The sequence below is a fragment of the Muscardinus avellanarius genome (assembly GCF_963383645.1).
Source record: "Muscardinus avellanarius genome assembly, chromosome: 15".
Lineage (NCBI taxonomy): Eukaryota > Metazoa > Chordata > Mammalia > Rodentia > Gliridae > Muscardinus > Muscardinus avellanarius.
In genome coordinates, this window is record NC_137801.1 from 84,849,285 (window position 1) to 84,865,360 (window position 16,076).

Here is a 16,076-nt window from a genome sequence, read left to right on the forward strand (position 1 = left end):
CCAGTTTCATGGACTGCTAGTGTGTGTGTGTGTGTGTGTGTGTGTGTGTGTGTGTGTGTGTGTGGTACTGGGGATTGAACCCAGGGGCATTCTGCCTCCAAGCTAATACCCTAACCCTTTTTTTTTTTTTTATTTTGCAACAGGATCTTGCTAAGTTATTGAGGCTGCCCTCCAACCTGAGGTCTTCCTGTCTCAGCCTCCCAATACTGCAATGACAAGCATGCATCCCTGCACCCAACTTCACTAAAGTTTTAGAAAGAAAAGTACAAGAGCCGGGCCTGGTGGCACACCCTTGTAATCCCAGCATTTGAGAGGCTGAGACAGGAGGATGGCAAAGGATCGCAGTTCACAGCTGGTCTTAGCTACTTAGTGAGATGCTTTGCAACTCAGTGAGACTGTTTCAAAATAAAGAATAAAAAATAGGGCTGAGGGTGTAGCTCAGAGGTAGAATGCCCCTGGGTTCCATCCTCATTACTGCAAAACAAACAAAATAAATAAAAGTACAAAGACTCTTCTGAAGTTATGCCCAAACTTTCTCGGCCTGTAGGGACCAGGAAAAGCAGCTTCCCGGGAGGAAAGGCCAGCAAGTGGCCTTACTGTGAGTCACATACTGTGAATCACAGACCTGGGGGTAACAGATGCTGGCCGGGGTCCTAACTGGGCTCCCCTGCACAGCTGGGGGGAGCGGAGGAATCCTGGTCCACCGTTAGTGGTAGAAAGAGTCATCGTGGATGGGACAGGATCTGGGAGAATAGCAGCCATGTTTGGTTGGAGAGAGAGAGGAAGAGGTCCCAGCCATACCGTGTGAGAATCCAGCGGGTCGCCCGAGCCTCTCCGGCAGGCGCATTAACCCTCAGTGGGGATGTCCAGCAGGAAGGCGTCACATGGCTTCCATCCCCAAAGCATCAGTGGAGAACGGGGAAAAGGTGTGTTTGGCAACTATCTGGACGGGGTCCCTAAAGACCCCGCATCCTGGAGCTTCCCCACCCAGGAGTGGTAAGCTATTCACGTCCTTCTCTTACGGGGACGCTGTGACTCGTTGGCCGGAAGGTGTGGCATGGGGAAAACCAAGCGGCTTCCGAGGCGAGGTCAGAGATGGCCGGGCTCTACAAATATCTCTTCCTCTTGGACTCCAGCCGCCATGTTGGACTCCGGCCATCCACACCAAGGATGGATGGACGTAGCTGAGCTCAGCTTCCTGCCACCCCTGCCTGGGCACCCGACAGTCAAGTACGAGAGCCATGGCGGATGTGGGTTCTCTAGGCAGGGCCAGTGAGACTTCCAGCCCCAGGGAGCAGGGCGGAGCCTCCCCCACCGTGCCGTCCTGAATTCCTGACCCAGGGTCCATGGCAGGTGACCGATGTGTTTTGCTGCTTGGTGAGGCGTGGGTGTTACTCGGACAGAAGGCTCTTTGCCGATGACTCTGCATACAGCGTGTTCTGGGAGCCCTCACTCACCCCCGTGTGCTGGAGACATCTGGTACACACCAGGGCCACCACCCCGTATACACAGGGGGTACGCTTTCATTGATACCAGGCTTCTCAAACATTGTAACCAGCATGAAATGGAATTCAAAATGGGAGGCTCCCAAACTAACCACGTGCCCCCAGACACTACAGGCATGAGCTCAGGGGTGACATTTTGAGTTTTATCTTTAAAGTCCACCTGGATTTTGTATCCTATAGATGTACATCTATGTTAATTTTGCTATGAAATACACAAAGGGCTGTGTGTATGTGTATGGTTTTTTTTTTTTTAACATACTGAACCACTATGATGTATAATGCAATGAACTAATAAAATAATTTTTCTTTTTTTAAATGGGAGGGGGAACCTAGAGGCATTCTAACTCTGGGCTATACCCCCAGCCCTTTATATTTTTTATTTTGAAACAGGATCTCACTAAGTTGTAGAGGCTATTCTCAAACCTATGATCCTTCTATCCCAGCTTCCAAAGTATTGGGATTAAAAGCACATGCTACCACACCTGTCTTAATATATATAATATATATAATATATATAATATATATAATATATATAATATATATAATATATATAATATATATAATATATATAATATATATAATATATATAATATATATAATATACAATATATAATATAATCTATATATTTTTGTGTGTCTGTGGTTCTCGGGATTGAACCAAGGGGCATTCTACCTCCAAGCTACACCCTCAGCCGTATTTTATTTTTTATTTTGAAAAGGGTCTCACTAAGTCATGGAGAACCTCACTAAGTTGCTGAGGCTGGCTGCAAACTTGCGATCCTCCTGCCTCAGCCTCCCAAGCGCTGGGATTACGAGTGTGCGCCACCGCACCTGGGTTTAGTAAAATAAATGCTAAAAATGTTCTTAAAAAAATGAGATGCCAAACAAATGACCAGACTTTGCCCTCATGCCCGCCACCCCCACATCCTCTCAACCTCTAAGTGGAACGGATTCCCGGGAAGAGCCCGCGCGTTGCCAGCGGCTCCACGGCTCCCGTCACAGGGTAGCGTACCCCTGCTGAGAAGTTTGGGGGTCACACACTCACACATACCGGCATGGTGGCTGCCTGGCCGAGCCCGGGCACTGGTAACTCTTGGGGCAGCGTGGCCGATCGCGGCAAAGCCGTGGTGCTGGCCTCTGCCATCAGCTTGGTTGGAGTGGCTGTAAGAAAGGTAGGCATCACCTTCCTGACTCACACGTGCGTTCCCGCCTCTTTAGCACAGGATGGGAAGGACGACTGTGGGGTGCGCGACACAGGACGCTGGCCGGGACCTCTGCGCAAGGATGTCTGCTGTGAGTGGACAAGGCTTAGCTGGCCATGGAAGCCCAACATGGCGGGCAGGTAGATCATGCCACAAATAACCCCCAGATTTAATTTCCGCCATTCCGTCCAACCCCCTGCCTGGTGGAGTCACTAAAAGCGGGCGAGCTCTCTGATCTGCACACACCCGCTGTTTGCTTTTGCTTTGGTTTGGCCATGGAGGTTTTGGTGTGAACAGGTGTTTGAAAGGCGGGAGGGAATGGGATAAGACAGGAGTGATACAGTTGGCTGGACCAAGGTGTGTTTTCTGCTCTTTGGGCACGGCTGCCCTGGGTCCGCTCAGGCCGGGGACCCTTTGTGGGACTCCTGCGCGCTCTGCTCTGACCAGCCCCCCCCCCACCCCCCGCTCACCGCCCCCCATGGCAAGGCACTCACAGGCGGGCTCTGACATGGCCGTGTGCGAGGACTTGTGGGAACTTCCCGAGGACACCGATGGGGAGGGGCTGGTGGTCAGGCCCGCGGCGCCCACGTCAAGGGCGGCCAAGTGCCGCTGCGGATCCAGACTCGAGCCCTTGTCCTGAAACACACACAAGGTCCACGCGTCAGCACCAGGTGATGTGAACGGGTGACGTGACCTTAGCTCCGGGTAAGCGGGGCCATTTGGAAGCTGTTGAGATACATATCAGAGTTGTCTGGGGATAATTCAAAACACACTTGAGCGAGGTATATACACATATACACACACATATATCAATATCTATATAATCTAAATATCATTGAGAGGTTTGTAGCCTATAAACAACATTATTATACCTTTTTTTTGTAGTACTGGAGATGGAACCCAGGGCATTCTACCTACAAGCTACACCCCCAGCCTTATTTTTATTCTTTATTTTGAAACCGGGTCTCACTGAGTTGCAGAGGGCCTCACTGAGTAGCTGAGGCTGGCCGCGAACCGTGATCCTCCGGTCTCAGCCTCCCAAGTGCTCGGATTACGGGTGTGTGCTACCACGGCCTAACTTTTAATTTTGATGAAACACTCTCTGCCTCTCTCTCTGCCTCTCTCCCTCCTATCCTCTGTCCCTTTCTTTCTCTTCCTCCCTTCTCCCCTCCCTCTCTAATATTTGTGTCTCTCTGAGGAACGGGCTGTGGTCTACCCTGTCAACTCTCTCCAGAGTCCCCACACATTGTCTGAGCAGAAGCCCGAGCCGATGGGACCAGAGAACTAAGGGCGGAGGAAGGTCAGAATGATGGGCATTGCAGAAGGAAAGTTGTGGAGGTTGGCCTTGGGCCTGCGATCCTCCTGTCTCAGCCTCCCAAGTGCTGGGATCATAGGTGTGCGCCACCATAGCCTGGTTGACCTTTATCACCTGTGGGAGTAAGCTTACCTTCAGTGCTGAGGGGTGCAGGGTCTCGGGCGATGGGTCTTCCAACGCCAGCTCCTGTCTCCTTTCCACCCGGACATCCGCATAGCTGCTCAGGAAACCAAGAGACCACGGTGAGGGTGGGCCATGCCAGGCAACAGAGCCAGACGCGCGTGGGCGCCGCACCTAGTCCCCAGCCAGAACAGGCAGCACCACGGAACTGCTCTGCCTCCGGTTGGCAGGACCGGGACAGAGTTGCATTCCTGCTTCATTTCCCCTGGAGTGACTCTCACAGTGCATTCAAAATATTTTCATTTCCAGGATATTTTTATTTCTCCCCCATTTGCCATCCTCCCTCCTCCTCATCTTTAAATGTCATTGTCTCTGGTTTTTGCTAATTTTTTTTTTTTTTTTTTGTGTGTGTGTGTGTGTGGTGGTACTGGGGTTCCTGGAAGCCCTTCTACCTCTGGGCTACACTCTCAGACCTATTTTATACTTTTTTTTATTTTTGGAAACAGGGTCTCTTAAGCCAGCGCGGCTGGCTTCGAACCTGCGCGATCCTCCTGTCTCCGCCTCCCAAGCGCGGGGATTACAAGCGTGCGCCACCACGCCTGGCATGCTATTTTTATATATATATATATATATATACTGGGAATTGAACCTAGGGGCATCCTACATCCTTGGCCTTTTTTTTACTTTTTATTTTGAAACAGGGTCGTGCTAGGTTGCGGAGAATCTCACTAAGTTGCTAAGGCTGGCCTTGAACCTGTGATCCTGCTGTCTCAGCCCCTCATGCACTACCTCTCTGGGCTTGTAATTGTCTTAAAAAAATTTTTTTTTCATCTATGGGATAAGCTTCCATCTTTAAATGATTAGGTTCTTAAAATCTGTTCAGGCCAGCTGGGCGTAGTGGCACACGCTCGTCATCCCCGCGCTTGGGAGGCGGAGACAGGAGGATCATTCAGGTTCGAAGCCAGCCGCACGCGCTGGCTTAGGAGACCCTGTTTCTAAATAAAAATGTAAAAATAGGTCTGGGAGTGTAGCCCGGAGGCAGAAGGGCTTCCAGGAACCCCAGCACCACCAAAATAAATAAATAAATTAATTAAATAAAATAGGTCTGGGAGTGTAGCCCGGGGGTAGAAGGGCTTCCAGGAATCCCAGTACCACAAAAAAAAAAAAAAAAAAAAAAAGTCTGTTCAGTCCAGACCAAACACAAATAAGAGTAAACGACACTTTTCTAGTGACTACATTTCTCAAAAAGTTTTCTCTCAAATGAACTCAGAACCAGCCAGACCCAGACTGCTCATGAATCTAAAGACCTCTGTCAACAGCGAGGGTAAACTGAGTCAAAGTGCAGCGCTTCAGGTGTAGGGCCTGGGACCAGACACTGGCTCCTGGGCCACTGGAATTTCCGCCATATTTTTTTTTTTTTTTTTTTTTTTGTGGTACTGGGGTTCCTGGAAGCCCTTCTACCTCCGGGCTACACTCCCAGACCGATTTTTACATTTTTTTTATTTGGAAACAGGGTCTCCTAAGCCAGCGCGCGCGGCTGGCTTCGAACCTGCGTGATCCTCCTGTCTCTGCCTCCCAAGCGCGGGGATTACAAGCCTGCCCACCATGCCCGGCATTGTCCGCCATCTTATTTATCCCCCTCGGGTCGCTCCCCAGTCTCTGAGAGTTTCTTTCTAAGGTGTGGGAGGTGGAGGGTGGAGAAGCAGAGCGGGTCGGAGCTGGAAGAGCAAGGTGCGGATGCCACTGCCCAGCACTTCCTGGGGGCCCTCCGGCAAGGCCCGAGCTGAATGGAAGTGGGGGGCTGGCCATAAAGTCACCCTCCGCTGGCTACTAGTGTCCCCCAGGATGGAAACGGAAGAGAAAGTCCCTGAGCCTGGCCCAAAAATGTGGTGGAAAGCAATCGGGGTCAGCGGCTGAAAAAAGCAAGCGTCTCTCCTCTGTTCTCTCTCCCTGCATATGAACAGCTGCCGGCCTCCTGTACGTACAGGGAGCTACGCAGGTGTCCCTCCATATCCAAGGAAGACGGGTCCCAGGACCACCTGCGCATCCTCATACCCCCAGGTGCTCAGGTCACACGATACCTGTATAGAACTTAGACACCTTCTCCCTTGTATTTGAAACCATCTCTAGATTACCTCGGAACCTTATTATGTCAGTACTAAAATTTAAGATTATTTTTCCCTTGTCATTGTTCCCCAAAAGATACAGTGTTCCAACTATGTATAGAACAACAGAAATTTTCTATACATAGTTGCATGCAGTTGTTAAAACTATGTAAATGTTATTACACGTGCTATGTATGGACCAACACAAGTGTTATATACATGGTTGTGTATAGTTGTTATAACTAAATATTATACACATAGTTGTATTATTTAGGGAATAGTGTAAAGATTAAAAAGTCTGTACATTTCAGAATAATTATACTTTTTTTTTTTAAATTTTGTGGCACTGGGGATGGAACCCAGGGGCATTCTACCTCTGAGTTACACCCCAGCCCTTTTTTTTTTTTTTTTGGTGGTACTGGGGTTCCTGGAAACCCTTCTACCTCCGGGCTACACTCTCAGACCTATTTTATATTTTTGAAACAGGGTCTCTTACGCCAGCGTGGCTGGCTTCGAACCTGCGCGATCCTCCTGTCTCCACCTCCCAAGCGCGAGGATCACAAGCGTGCGCCACCATGCTCGGCTCCCCCAGCCATTTTTGAAACAGGGTCTCACTAAGTTGCAAAAGCCCTAAGTAGCTGAGGCTGTCCACGAACCACAATCCTCCCAAATGCTGGGATGACAAGCGTGTGTCACCACACCCAGCTTAGATATAATTTTTCTTTTGGAATTTTTTTCAACCTATGGTTGGTTGAATTCATGGATGCGAAACCCAGTAGATACAAAAGATTGACTCTATAGAAAATGTAGTCCTTCTAGCCTTTCTTGGTTTTTCTGAATCTCAATGTCTGTCTGTCTGTCTGTCTGTCTGTCTGTCTGTCTGTCTCTCTCTCTCTCTCTCTCTCTCTCTCTCTCTTTCTCTCTCTCTTTTTCTTTTTGGTGCAGAGGAATAAACCCAAGGACATTCTACCTCTGAGCTGCTGCATTCTGAGACTGATTTTATTATTTATTTGGAGACAGCCTCTCCCTAAGTTTTGCTGACAGCCTCACTAAGTAGCTGAGGCTGGGTTCGAATCTGCGATCCCCTTGTCTCAGACTCCCGAGAAATGGGATTACAAGCGTGCACCACCATGCCCAGCTGAAAGCCTTTTTTCTCTACCAGCTTAACACTGATTCACATCTGAACATTTCTGGAGTGGAGGGAGGGGGAAGCGATGCCGCCTTCACCTGTGGGAGCCGGGGCCTCCCACAGGGCATCTCTGGTACCCTGGAGCTGTTGCTTTCCTTGGGAGCCCTGCTCACCCATCCACCAGGGGCTGAGGGCTCCCTGAGACCACCAGGAACACCCTCTCTCCTGGGGGGCCCTTCTCCCACAGGCAGCCTGACTGTCCTATGAACGCAGCCTCGGTTGCCAGCAGGGGTTTCTAAAACATTAAAAATAAAGGGAGTATGTGTTTAAGTTATTTAGAGGCAACGTTTTAATTTTCTTCTCAAAACAGCGACAAGGGAAAGCCAGGGAATGGTTAGAGATGAGGGAAAAAAATATGTAAGTAGGTCAGAGAATCAGGAACTTACTAAGTAATATCCTGGCAGCCTAAGAGAGTTAGTTCATGAGGCTTTCAAAGGGGCCTGGTTGAAAACTCCAAAAAAGTCTTAGCCCTGGGAGAAGAGCGTGGCGAGTATCCCTGGAAGGAAGCTAAGTTCTGGGTGCTGTCCTGTTCACGCCAGAGGACAGCCCAGCCTGGATCCTCAGACATGGGGGTCCACAGGGCCTGCGGATCCGCCGCAGCCAGCGGGGACCTCGGGCTCCCCTCTCAGGCGCAGACCCGCTCACCGCGCAGTACCTGACTACCGAGTGCGTGCACACGATGAACTCGGGCTTGGAATTCCACTGGTGGTACGTGATGTAGTAGTGGGTCTGCAGCCAAACCCACTGCTGGCCTTTGGTCAGGAACCGGTAGCAACACGACTTGCCTTTGCCGAACTGCATCACTGCGGGGAGAGATGGATGCTGCGTGTGACAGACGTTAATGCCGAAGCCATCTTCCCACCGGGGGCCACTGCTAAGGTCCACACTCAGACAGATCCTACCCAACTCTGCTTATTTTTCTGGTGGTACTAAGTGATGAGTGACCCTCAGGATAATAGTAAACTAATGCTTTTTTTTTTTTTTTTTTGTAGTACCAGGGCCTCCTGTATACCCATTTTGGGCAAGCAGTCTACCACTGAACCAAACTCTCATGAATTTTTTTTTTTTTTTGTGGTACTGGGGATGGAACCCAGGGGCCTTTTACCTCTGGGCTACATTCTTGACCTATTTTATTTGGAAACAGGGTCTCACTAAGTTGCCGAGAGCCTCACTAAGTAGCTGAGGTTGGCTTCAAACCTGTGTGATCCTCCGGTCTCAGCCTCCCAAGTGCTGAGATCACAAGCGGGCACCACCACGCCAGGCTTCATGAATTCTTAAGCAAGAGGAAATCGATCCATTTGTACTTTCCAACAAGCTCAGAAGCTTGTAGAGACCCTCAAGTAAAGGCAGATGTGAACAGATTTTCTTAGGAGGGAGGTTTAGTTAAAGGGAGGCCCTGGTTTTCCGGGGCTCATTGTCTCTGGAGCTCCAGAGCTGAGTGGGGAAGGGAGCATCTGGGTACTGGGAGAAATTCACCCAAAACAGACCCGACAGTCAGCGGCTGCTGGATGGATTCTGTGGCTTCCAGCCAGCAGGTCAGACTCAGTCTACAAAGTTCTAGAATAAAGAGGGTCTGGTATGGATGCCTCCATGCCAGGTCTCCCCCTGCAGCCCCTGGAGTCCCGCTAAGGTTACATCAGCCAGTGGTTTCTCTGGGAGTGTTCAGAACACAAGGAATATGGACAGTACTGTGGATGAGAAGAACTTGGGGTTTATTGCTGTTTATTTTTGGTGATTCTGGGGATAGAATCTAGGGTTATTCTACCTCTGAGATTACACTCCCAGTTCTTTTTATTTTTTAAATTTTGAAACAGGGTCTTACTAAGGTACTGTGTGCTGGTGTCAAACCTGTGACCCTAGGCCAGGCGTGGTGGCGCACGCATGTAATCCCTGCGCTTGGGAGGCAGAGACAGGAGGATCGCGCTGGTTCGAAGTCAGCCTCGCTGGCTTAAAGAGACCCTGTTTTCAAATAAAAATATAAAAAGTAGGTCTGGGAGTGTAGCCCTGAGGTAGAAGGGTTTCCAGGGTTCTATCCTCAGTAACACACACACACACACGCACACACACACACAAAAAAAAACACACACAAAAAAACCTGTGACCCTCCCATCTCAGCCTCCCAAGTACTGGGATTATGGGCATGCGCCGTCCCACCAGGCTACAAATTTAGCACCTCTTAATGCAAACAGTTAGATGAAACCTTAGCTAGGAAACCAAAGGTACTAAAAGAGCCCCTGACTTGGGGAGCGCAGCATCTGAGGAGAAGAGAGAAGCCCAGCAGAGGCTGAGCCCCATAGGGCAAGAACGTCTTGCCCTGGCCACGAGACAAGAGGAATTCTTTACCTGAGTGGCTTTTCTCTGCTACAAGAGTCAGAAGCTGCTATGGGTTTAAAGCAGTCCTGCTTCTCAATCTGAAATAGATATTCTGACTCTTCAGGCTTGCAGAAGAAGGCTGGGATTCTACATGTCTAGTGAACGGTGCCCTTGCAGCTGGTCCTCAGCCCATGCTTTGAGAAGCAAGGGGTTAAAGTTTTAAGGATGAGCCTTAAATTTTAAGAGCCAGCCAGGTATGGTGGCACACACCTGTAACCCCAGTACTTGGGAGGCTAAGACAAGATGATCACAGGTTTGAGACCAGCCACAGCAACTCGGTAAGACCCTGTTTCAAAAAAAAAGAAAAATTAAAAGTGGCTTGGGATATAGCTCAGAGGTAGAATGCCCCTAGATTCAATCCCTAGTGCAAAAAAAATTATGATACCCAACACAACTAGAATTTTAGCTGACTCTCCCTTCAACAAGGCCAGCTGGCAAGATAGTTGTAAGGATCACAACAAAGACGGTGTCAACGTTAGCAGTCAATCTGTGTGTCTGGATCTGTGGATAAATGTCCCTGCAGATGCTGCTCAGAGCTACGAACTGGCCCTGGGAATCCAGATTTGGGTGGTTAATTTTTTTTTTTCTTTGCAGGTCTGGGGATAGAACCCAGGGGCATTCTACCTTCGAGCTGCACCCCCAGCCCTATTTTTTATTCTTTATTTCGAAACAGGGTCTCACTGAATTGCAAAGGGCCTCACTGAGTAGCTGAGGCTGTCCGCGAACCGTGATCCTCCTGTCTCAGCCTCCCGAATGCTGGGATGACAAGCGTGCGCCACCACGCCTGGCTTGGGTGGTTAATTCTTGACTCCTCTTTTGAAGTGAGAACTAGACAAGCATGTTAGCCTTGCCCCCCCAGGAGTCCTAGCCTATTCTGTCAGCATATTTCCCCTCTTCCGTGGTTGTTTCTGGCTTTCCCAGCTGCCCTTGCTCTGCAGGGCAGGGAAGAGATGTTGAAAATGTGCTTTGGCCTCTGAATGCAAATGGTTAGGAGATCACCGAGGAGACCCAAGCTACAAAAGCCACTGCCTTAGAGAGTCTCTGAGGAGGAGAGATTGGTAACCAGCAAAGAGTAACCAGTACCCCTAATGGCTAAGGAATAGTTGTACAGATTCAGTATTTTGTTTTTAAAAGTTACTGCTAACTTACAAGGAATTCTGGCCTTGCACTGAAGTTGGACAGGAGAGTTGGTACTCACAGTGCTGGTGGCACCTGGCCAGGAGCTCCAGGTCATCGATGTGGTAGTAGTCATAGCCCGAGGTGCCCAGCACTTCAAAAGGCAGGTATCCTATGATAGGAGGGGCTCTGCAGAAAAACGAAGGGGATTTCTCATCAGAGCAAACCCCGCGGGCCTCACCATGCTGGCCGTTCCATGCAAGGCAGAGGGTACTGCCTGCATGTTTCGTAGCCAGCATGGATAATCATTTCTCAAGAACTGATAGAGAAACAGTACATTGCACTGCAGAGCCATGGAGCCTGTGCTTTTCAAAGGCCTCCACTTCTTTTGGCATTTAGATCCTCCTTCCCTTGGCATCCTCTGGCCCCAATAATAATAAAATGTATTTACTATCGAATAATTAAAAACAGCGATAGATTGCGCCAGCTGCATCGCAATGAAAGATGAAAGGGCGGAGAGGGGAGGTATCTAGATCATGAGCTGTGAATCATGTTACAAAGGAAAGAAAAGAAATTGGGCTGAGGGATCAAAGGAGTGTGGAAAGTAGTCATGGGAGAGATTTCTTTTACATCTGCCTCTGCCTTTCTGGGAACTGGAAGGGGCCCGAGCTGGGCTCATCTAAGATGCCCCAGGGCTGAGGCACTAACTTGAACCCAGAACAGCCTCCAGCTTGGCTGAGAACACCTTTTCCTGCAGGCAGGGATCCAGGCTGGATGCTTCTCTCCCCAAGGAGGGTCTGGTTCATGCAAATGACACTTAAAAGGGGCCCAGCCTAAATATGTTTTTCTCTTTCACAAACCTGTGATCCAGGAATAAAAATTTCCATTCCAAGCTATGCCTTGAAGTGAATTCCTCTAAAGGCTCGTCAACTATGCACATTTCCTGTATTGCAGGGGAGAGGAAAAGGAGAGGTAAAAGAACATTGCTCGGGGTGTTAGATTCTCGCCCCAGCCTTGTTCGAAAGGAACGCCGGGTGGGTAGCCAAAGTCAAATCTTCCAAGCCCGTCTCCAAGCCGTGTTGGGCTGGAACTCGTCATCTGTAGCTAATTTCGGTACTATCTGATACTAAATTTATTTCATAAGCTGGGGAAAAGCACCTAGGAGCCAACATGTCACACCCCAATTCCTTCCCATTATCTGCAAGTGTGGTAAACATGTGGAAAATGCCCCCCCACCTGAATATGAATTACTAATTTAACTCAAGGTCCACACCAGAGGGCGCAGGCAATCATGGGTAAGAAAATGCAGGAAACGCCTCGATTTTGTGACTCTCGGTTCTCACTCAGTCCTACCCCGAGTGCCCTTAGGTGGATTTGAAAGGGAGGCTTACAGAGCTCTCCCACGGCACGTCTGCGGGCTGAGCAGGAACGGGTACCACCTTCAGACAAGATACCACTCAGGATACCAGGGCATGGGCCGGGGCCGGGGAGGCAGGCGGGGGAGCTTAGATGTTTTTTAAGTGTTTTCAAAGCTAGGGACAACATCACTGTAATCTGATTCTCTCCCATTAAGATAATGAATGAACCATAAGGATGGCGACTGGGTGGAGATAGCTCCATACACAGACTTCTCTGTCGGGGACTTGCCTTCAGGAACTGGGGTGTTGCCAGACGCACGGTGGCGATGAAGCAGACCTCCTTGCCCAGCGGCACGCGGCACGGCCTGGAGAGGGCGTTGTCAAAGCCGTTACAAGACGGGCTGGGCACTGTGGGGTGGAGGACACACAGGTTAGCCCTGTCTGGTGACAGCGGCCAACTCCTCCCTGTAGGCCACTTACTGTAAGCCAAGCACTGCTTGCAGGACTTCATGGAATGTTTATATAGCCTTTTATTGGTGCATCGTAATTACGCATGATAATGAAGTTCAGAGTGGTAGCGACATATACCCGCCCAGCCCTTGGTGAGCTTCCCTCCGGCTCCCGCCCAGCTCCCTCCTCTTCCCTGTACATGATATGAAGATTGGCACTGATAATTTTGTATAGGTACATAGCGTCATTTGAAGTGTTTGCTTTAGGAAGTCTCCCCCTGCCCCACCTCCCTCCCCTAGACACCCCCATCACTCTACTGGGGTCTCTCTTCCTTTACCTGGAGTCCCTCTCGTACACCAATTTCTCCCTAGCTTCTATATATGAGAGAAAGCATAGGACCCTTCATTTCCTGTGACTGGCTAATCTCAGCCTAATATTCTCTGGTTCCATCCATTTCCCTGCAAATGACATGACTGTGCTCTTCTTTATGGCGGAGTAAAATTCCATTGTGTTTCTATCCCACAATTTTGTAATCCATTCATCTGTTGATGGGTACCTAGACTGGTCCTATGATTTGGCTGTTGTGAATTATACTTCTATAAACATGGCTATGCAAGTATCGCTATAATATTCAAATTTCAAATCCTTTGGAAAGATACCTAGGGGTGGTGTCGCTGGATCATATGGAGGATCCATTGAATGGGATGGTATTAAATTTAAAAGATTCTTCACAACAAATAAAGCCATTGAAAGTTGAAAGAGAGAGCCTATAGAAGGGAGAATTTCTTTCTCAGTTACTCCTCTAATAGAGGACTAATATCTAGAATATTCAAAGAACTTAAAAAACTTAACACACACATACAAAAAAAAAAAAAAAAAACCCAAACAATAGGCAACTGAGAGCCGGGTGTGGTGGTACACACCTGTAATCCCAGTTTTTGGGAGGCTTGGGACAGGAGGATCGTGGTTTGTGGCCAGCCTTAGCTACTTAGTGAGGCCTTCTGCAACTTAGTGAGACCCTGTTTCAAAATAAACAATACAAAATAGAACTAAGGGTGTAACTTGGAGGTAGAATGCCCCAGGGTTTCCTCTCCAGTACTGCAGAGAAAAAAAAAAAATAGGCAACTGAACAAAATAGATACTTTAAAAAAAGAAGACATACAAATGGCCACTAAATATATAAAAATGTTCAACATCATTAACAGCCAGGGAGATGAAAATTAAAAGGACACTGAGATTTCATCTAACCCCAATAAGAATGGCAACCATCCAAGAATACAAGCATTAATAAATGCCGGTGAGGATATGGGCGGAACGGAGCCCTTATGCATGGTTAGTGGGATTGCACACTGGTGCAGCCACTGTGGAGATCAGCATGGAGATGTCTCAGAAGACTGGGCTCTATGTTTCTTTGCTCACTTCTTCCTTACAGTGACCTGGCGAGAGGTACTGCTGTAATACCATTGCACAGATGAGGATACAGAGTTGCGTTTACAAAGCCGAGAACCTTGCTACAGGCAGAGCTGGGCATCGGGCCTGCGCTGATAACTACACACAGTACTGCCCGTCACTTCTACCAGCCCTACGGTCCTGGGCGTCTTCATACTGGGAAGGATAAAATGAGACAGCCTCATTCTGCACCAAGGGTCTCTCAAGTATACGCTCTTCAGCTGTTGTGTGAAGGGTTAGTTCCCTTGTCAGAGGGTGCTTCTGACACTGGTGGTGCTGGGGAAAGCGGTAGTGTCTTAGCATGTTTTGATACCCCCTGCCCCAACCTGGCCCAGGTTGGAAACCCTGGGGCTCAAGGGCTTCCCTGAAAACACAGGCTGATGCAGAGGCTGGGGCTCTTCCCACTGGGAAAGTGGCCTTAGCATTTAGGGTGCTGCAGTTTGGATCTAAAATGTCCCTAAAGGCCCATGTGTTAGAGGTTCAGTCTCCAGTTTGGTGCTACTGGGAGGTGATGGAAACCTAAAGAGTGGGGTCTGGTGGGAGGTGTTCTGGTCACTGGGTAGGCGGGAGGGCATGCCCTTGAAGGAAATTGTAGGGCCCTGGTCTCTTTTTCCTCTCTTTTTTCTGTCCAACCACGAGGTGAGCAGCTTGGTTCTGCCACGCATTTCCTGCATGATTGGCTGCTTCACTGTTAGCCCAACACAACGGGGCCAATGGACCATGGGATGAAACCTGAAACTGAGCTGACATAAACCCTTTATCTTTTTTAGTTGTTCAGCACAGGCAATTTGTTACAGTAATGAAAACCTTGGCGAATACATAGGGTCATCCCAGAGGAACTTGGTGTCTATAACAAAAGCTGCTAGTTCTATAGTATCTCACACGCTAGAAAAGCTGCCCTCATTTTAGAAATAAGGAAAGGATCTAGAAAGGATTTATGAACGAACCAAGGTCCCTCCCAGTGTGGAAATAATGGAGTAGGGATGCCACCCAGGTCTTCAGGCTCTGAATCCAGAGTTCTCTCATGGAAGAGGAGATGGTTTGGAATTTATGTCCAGTATGGTGCTAGGACCAGGCCCCCAGTCTTCTGAGAAGATACAGTATCACTAAGCATCAGTACCGACTTCTAGACCTGCCTTCAGAGTGACCGTAGAGAACAATGATTGACCTTTTGGACATGAAGAACTCTGCTATCTTTTTTTTTTTTTTAATAGTGGTACTGGGGTTCCTGGAAGCCCTTCTACCTCCGGGCTACACTCCCAGACCTATTTTATATTTTTGAAACAGGGTCTCTAACGCCAGCGCGGCTGGCTTCGAACCTGCGCGATCCTCCTGTCTCTGCCTCCCAAGCGCGGGGATTACAAGCGTGCGCCACCACGCCCGGCTGAACTCTGCTATCTTTAAAAGGCAAAGTTTGCTAGGTGAGAAAAAGAACCTTGTAATATATGAGAAAATTCAACTTGGCACATGCACGGAATTCTCCAGTTCCAGTACACCTGGCTCCCCTGGGTCTTTGGACAGGGGTCCCCGTGCCCCTCGCCCACCAGCAAATTTAGAAACTCCGGGGTGAAGCCCTGACACTGACACTTTCAAAAGCTCCACTGAAGCAGGTGCCGTGGAACATGCCTGTAATTCCAGTCTTTGGGAGGCTGAGACAGGAGGATCGTAGGTTTGAGCCTCAGCCACTTAGTGAGACCCCATTTCAAAATAAAAAATAAAATAGAGCTGGGGGAATCTTGGAGGCAGAATGCCTCTTGCTTCAGTCCTCAGAACAAAAACAGACAAACAAACAACTTCACATATTCATCTATCAGTGCCAACCACGATGGGGGTCTCAAGAGCAGACTCTGCACAGTCTTTTCCATTTAAAGTGTGCTTGGCATTTGCCACCCCT

The 16,076-nt window shown here is 48.9% G+C and overlaps 1 protein-coding gene across 1 annotated transcript in view; it reads right to left on the reverse strand.

The window, feature by feature from the left end:
- The window catches only part of NPAS2 (neuronal PAS domain protein 2), a gene marked incomplete at its 3' end in the record, with an annotated part of 84,050 nt that overhangs the window by 13,846 nt on the left and 54,128 nt on the right, over positions 1–16,076 (reverse strand). Inside the window, exons 7-13 of the mRNA XM_080711846.1 lie at positions 12,573–12,691; positions 11,786–11,868; positions 11,008–11,114; positions 8,092–8,239; positions 4,155–4,239; positions 3,202–3,343; positions 2,557–2,666 (exon numbers count right to left, since the gene is read on the reverse strand). Of these exons, the coding sequence (XP_080567972.1) occupies positions 2,557–2,666; positions 3,202–3,343; positions 4,155–4,239; positions 8,092–8,239; positions 11,008–11,114; positions 11,786–11,868; positions 12,573–12,691 (794 nt within the window). The remainder of the gene's footprint in view (positions 1–2,556; positions 2,667–3,201; positions 3,344–4,154; positions 4,240–8,091; positions 8,240–11,007; positions 11,115–11,785; positions 11,869–12,572; positions 12,692–16,076) is intronic.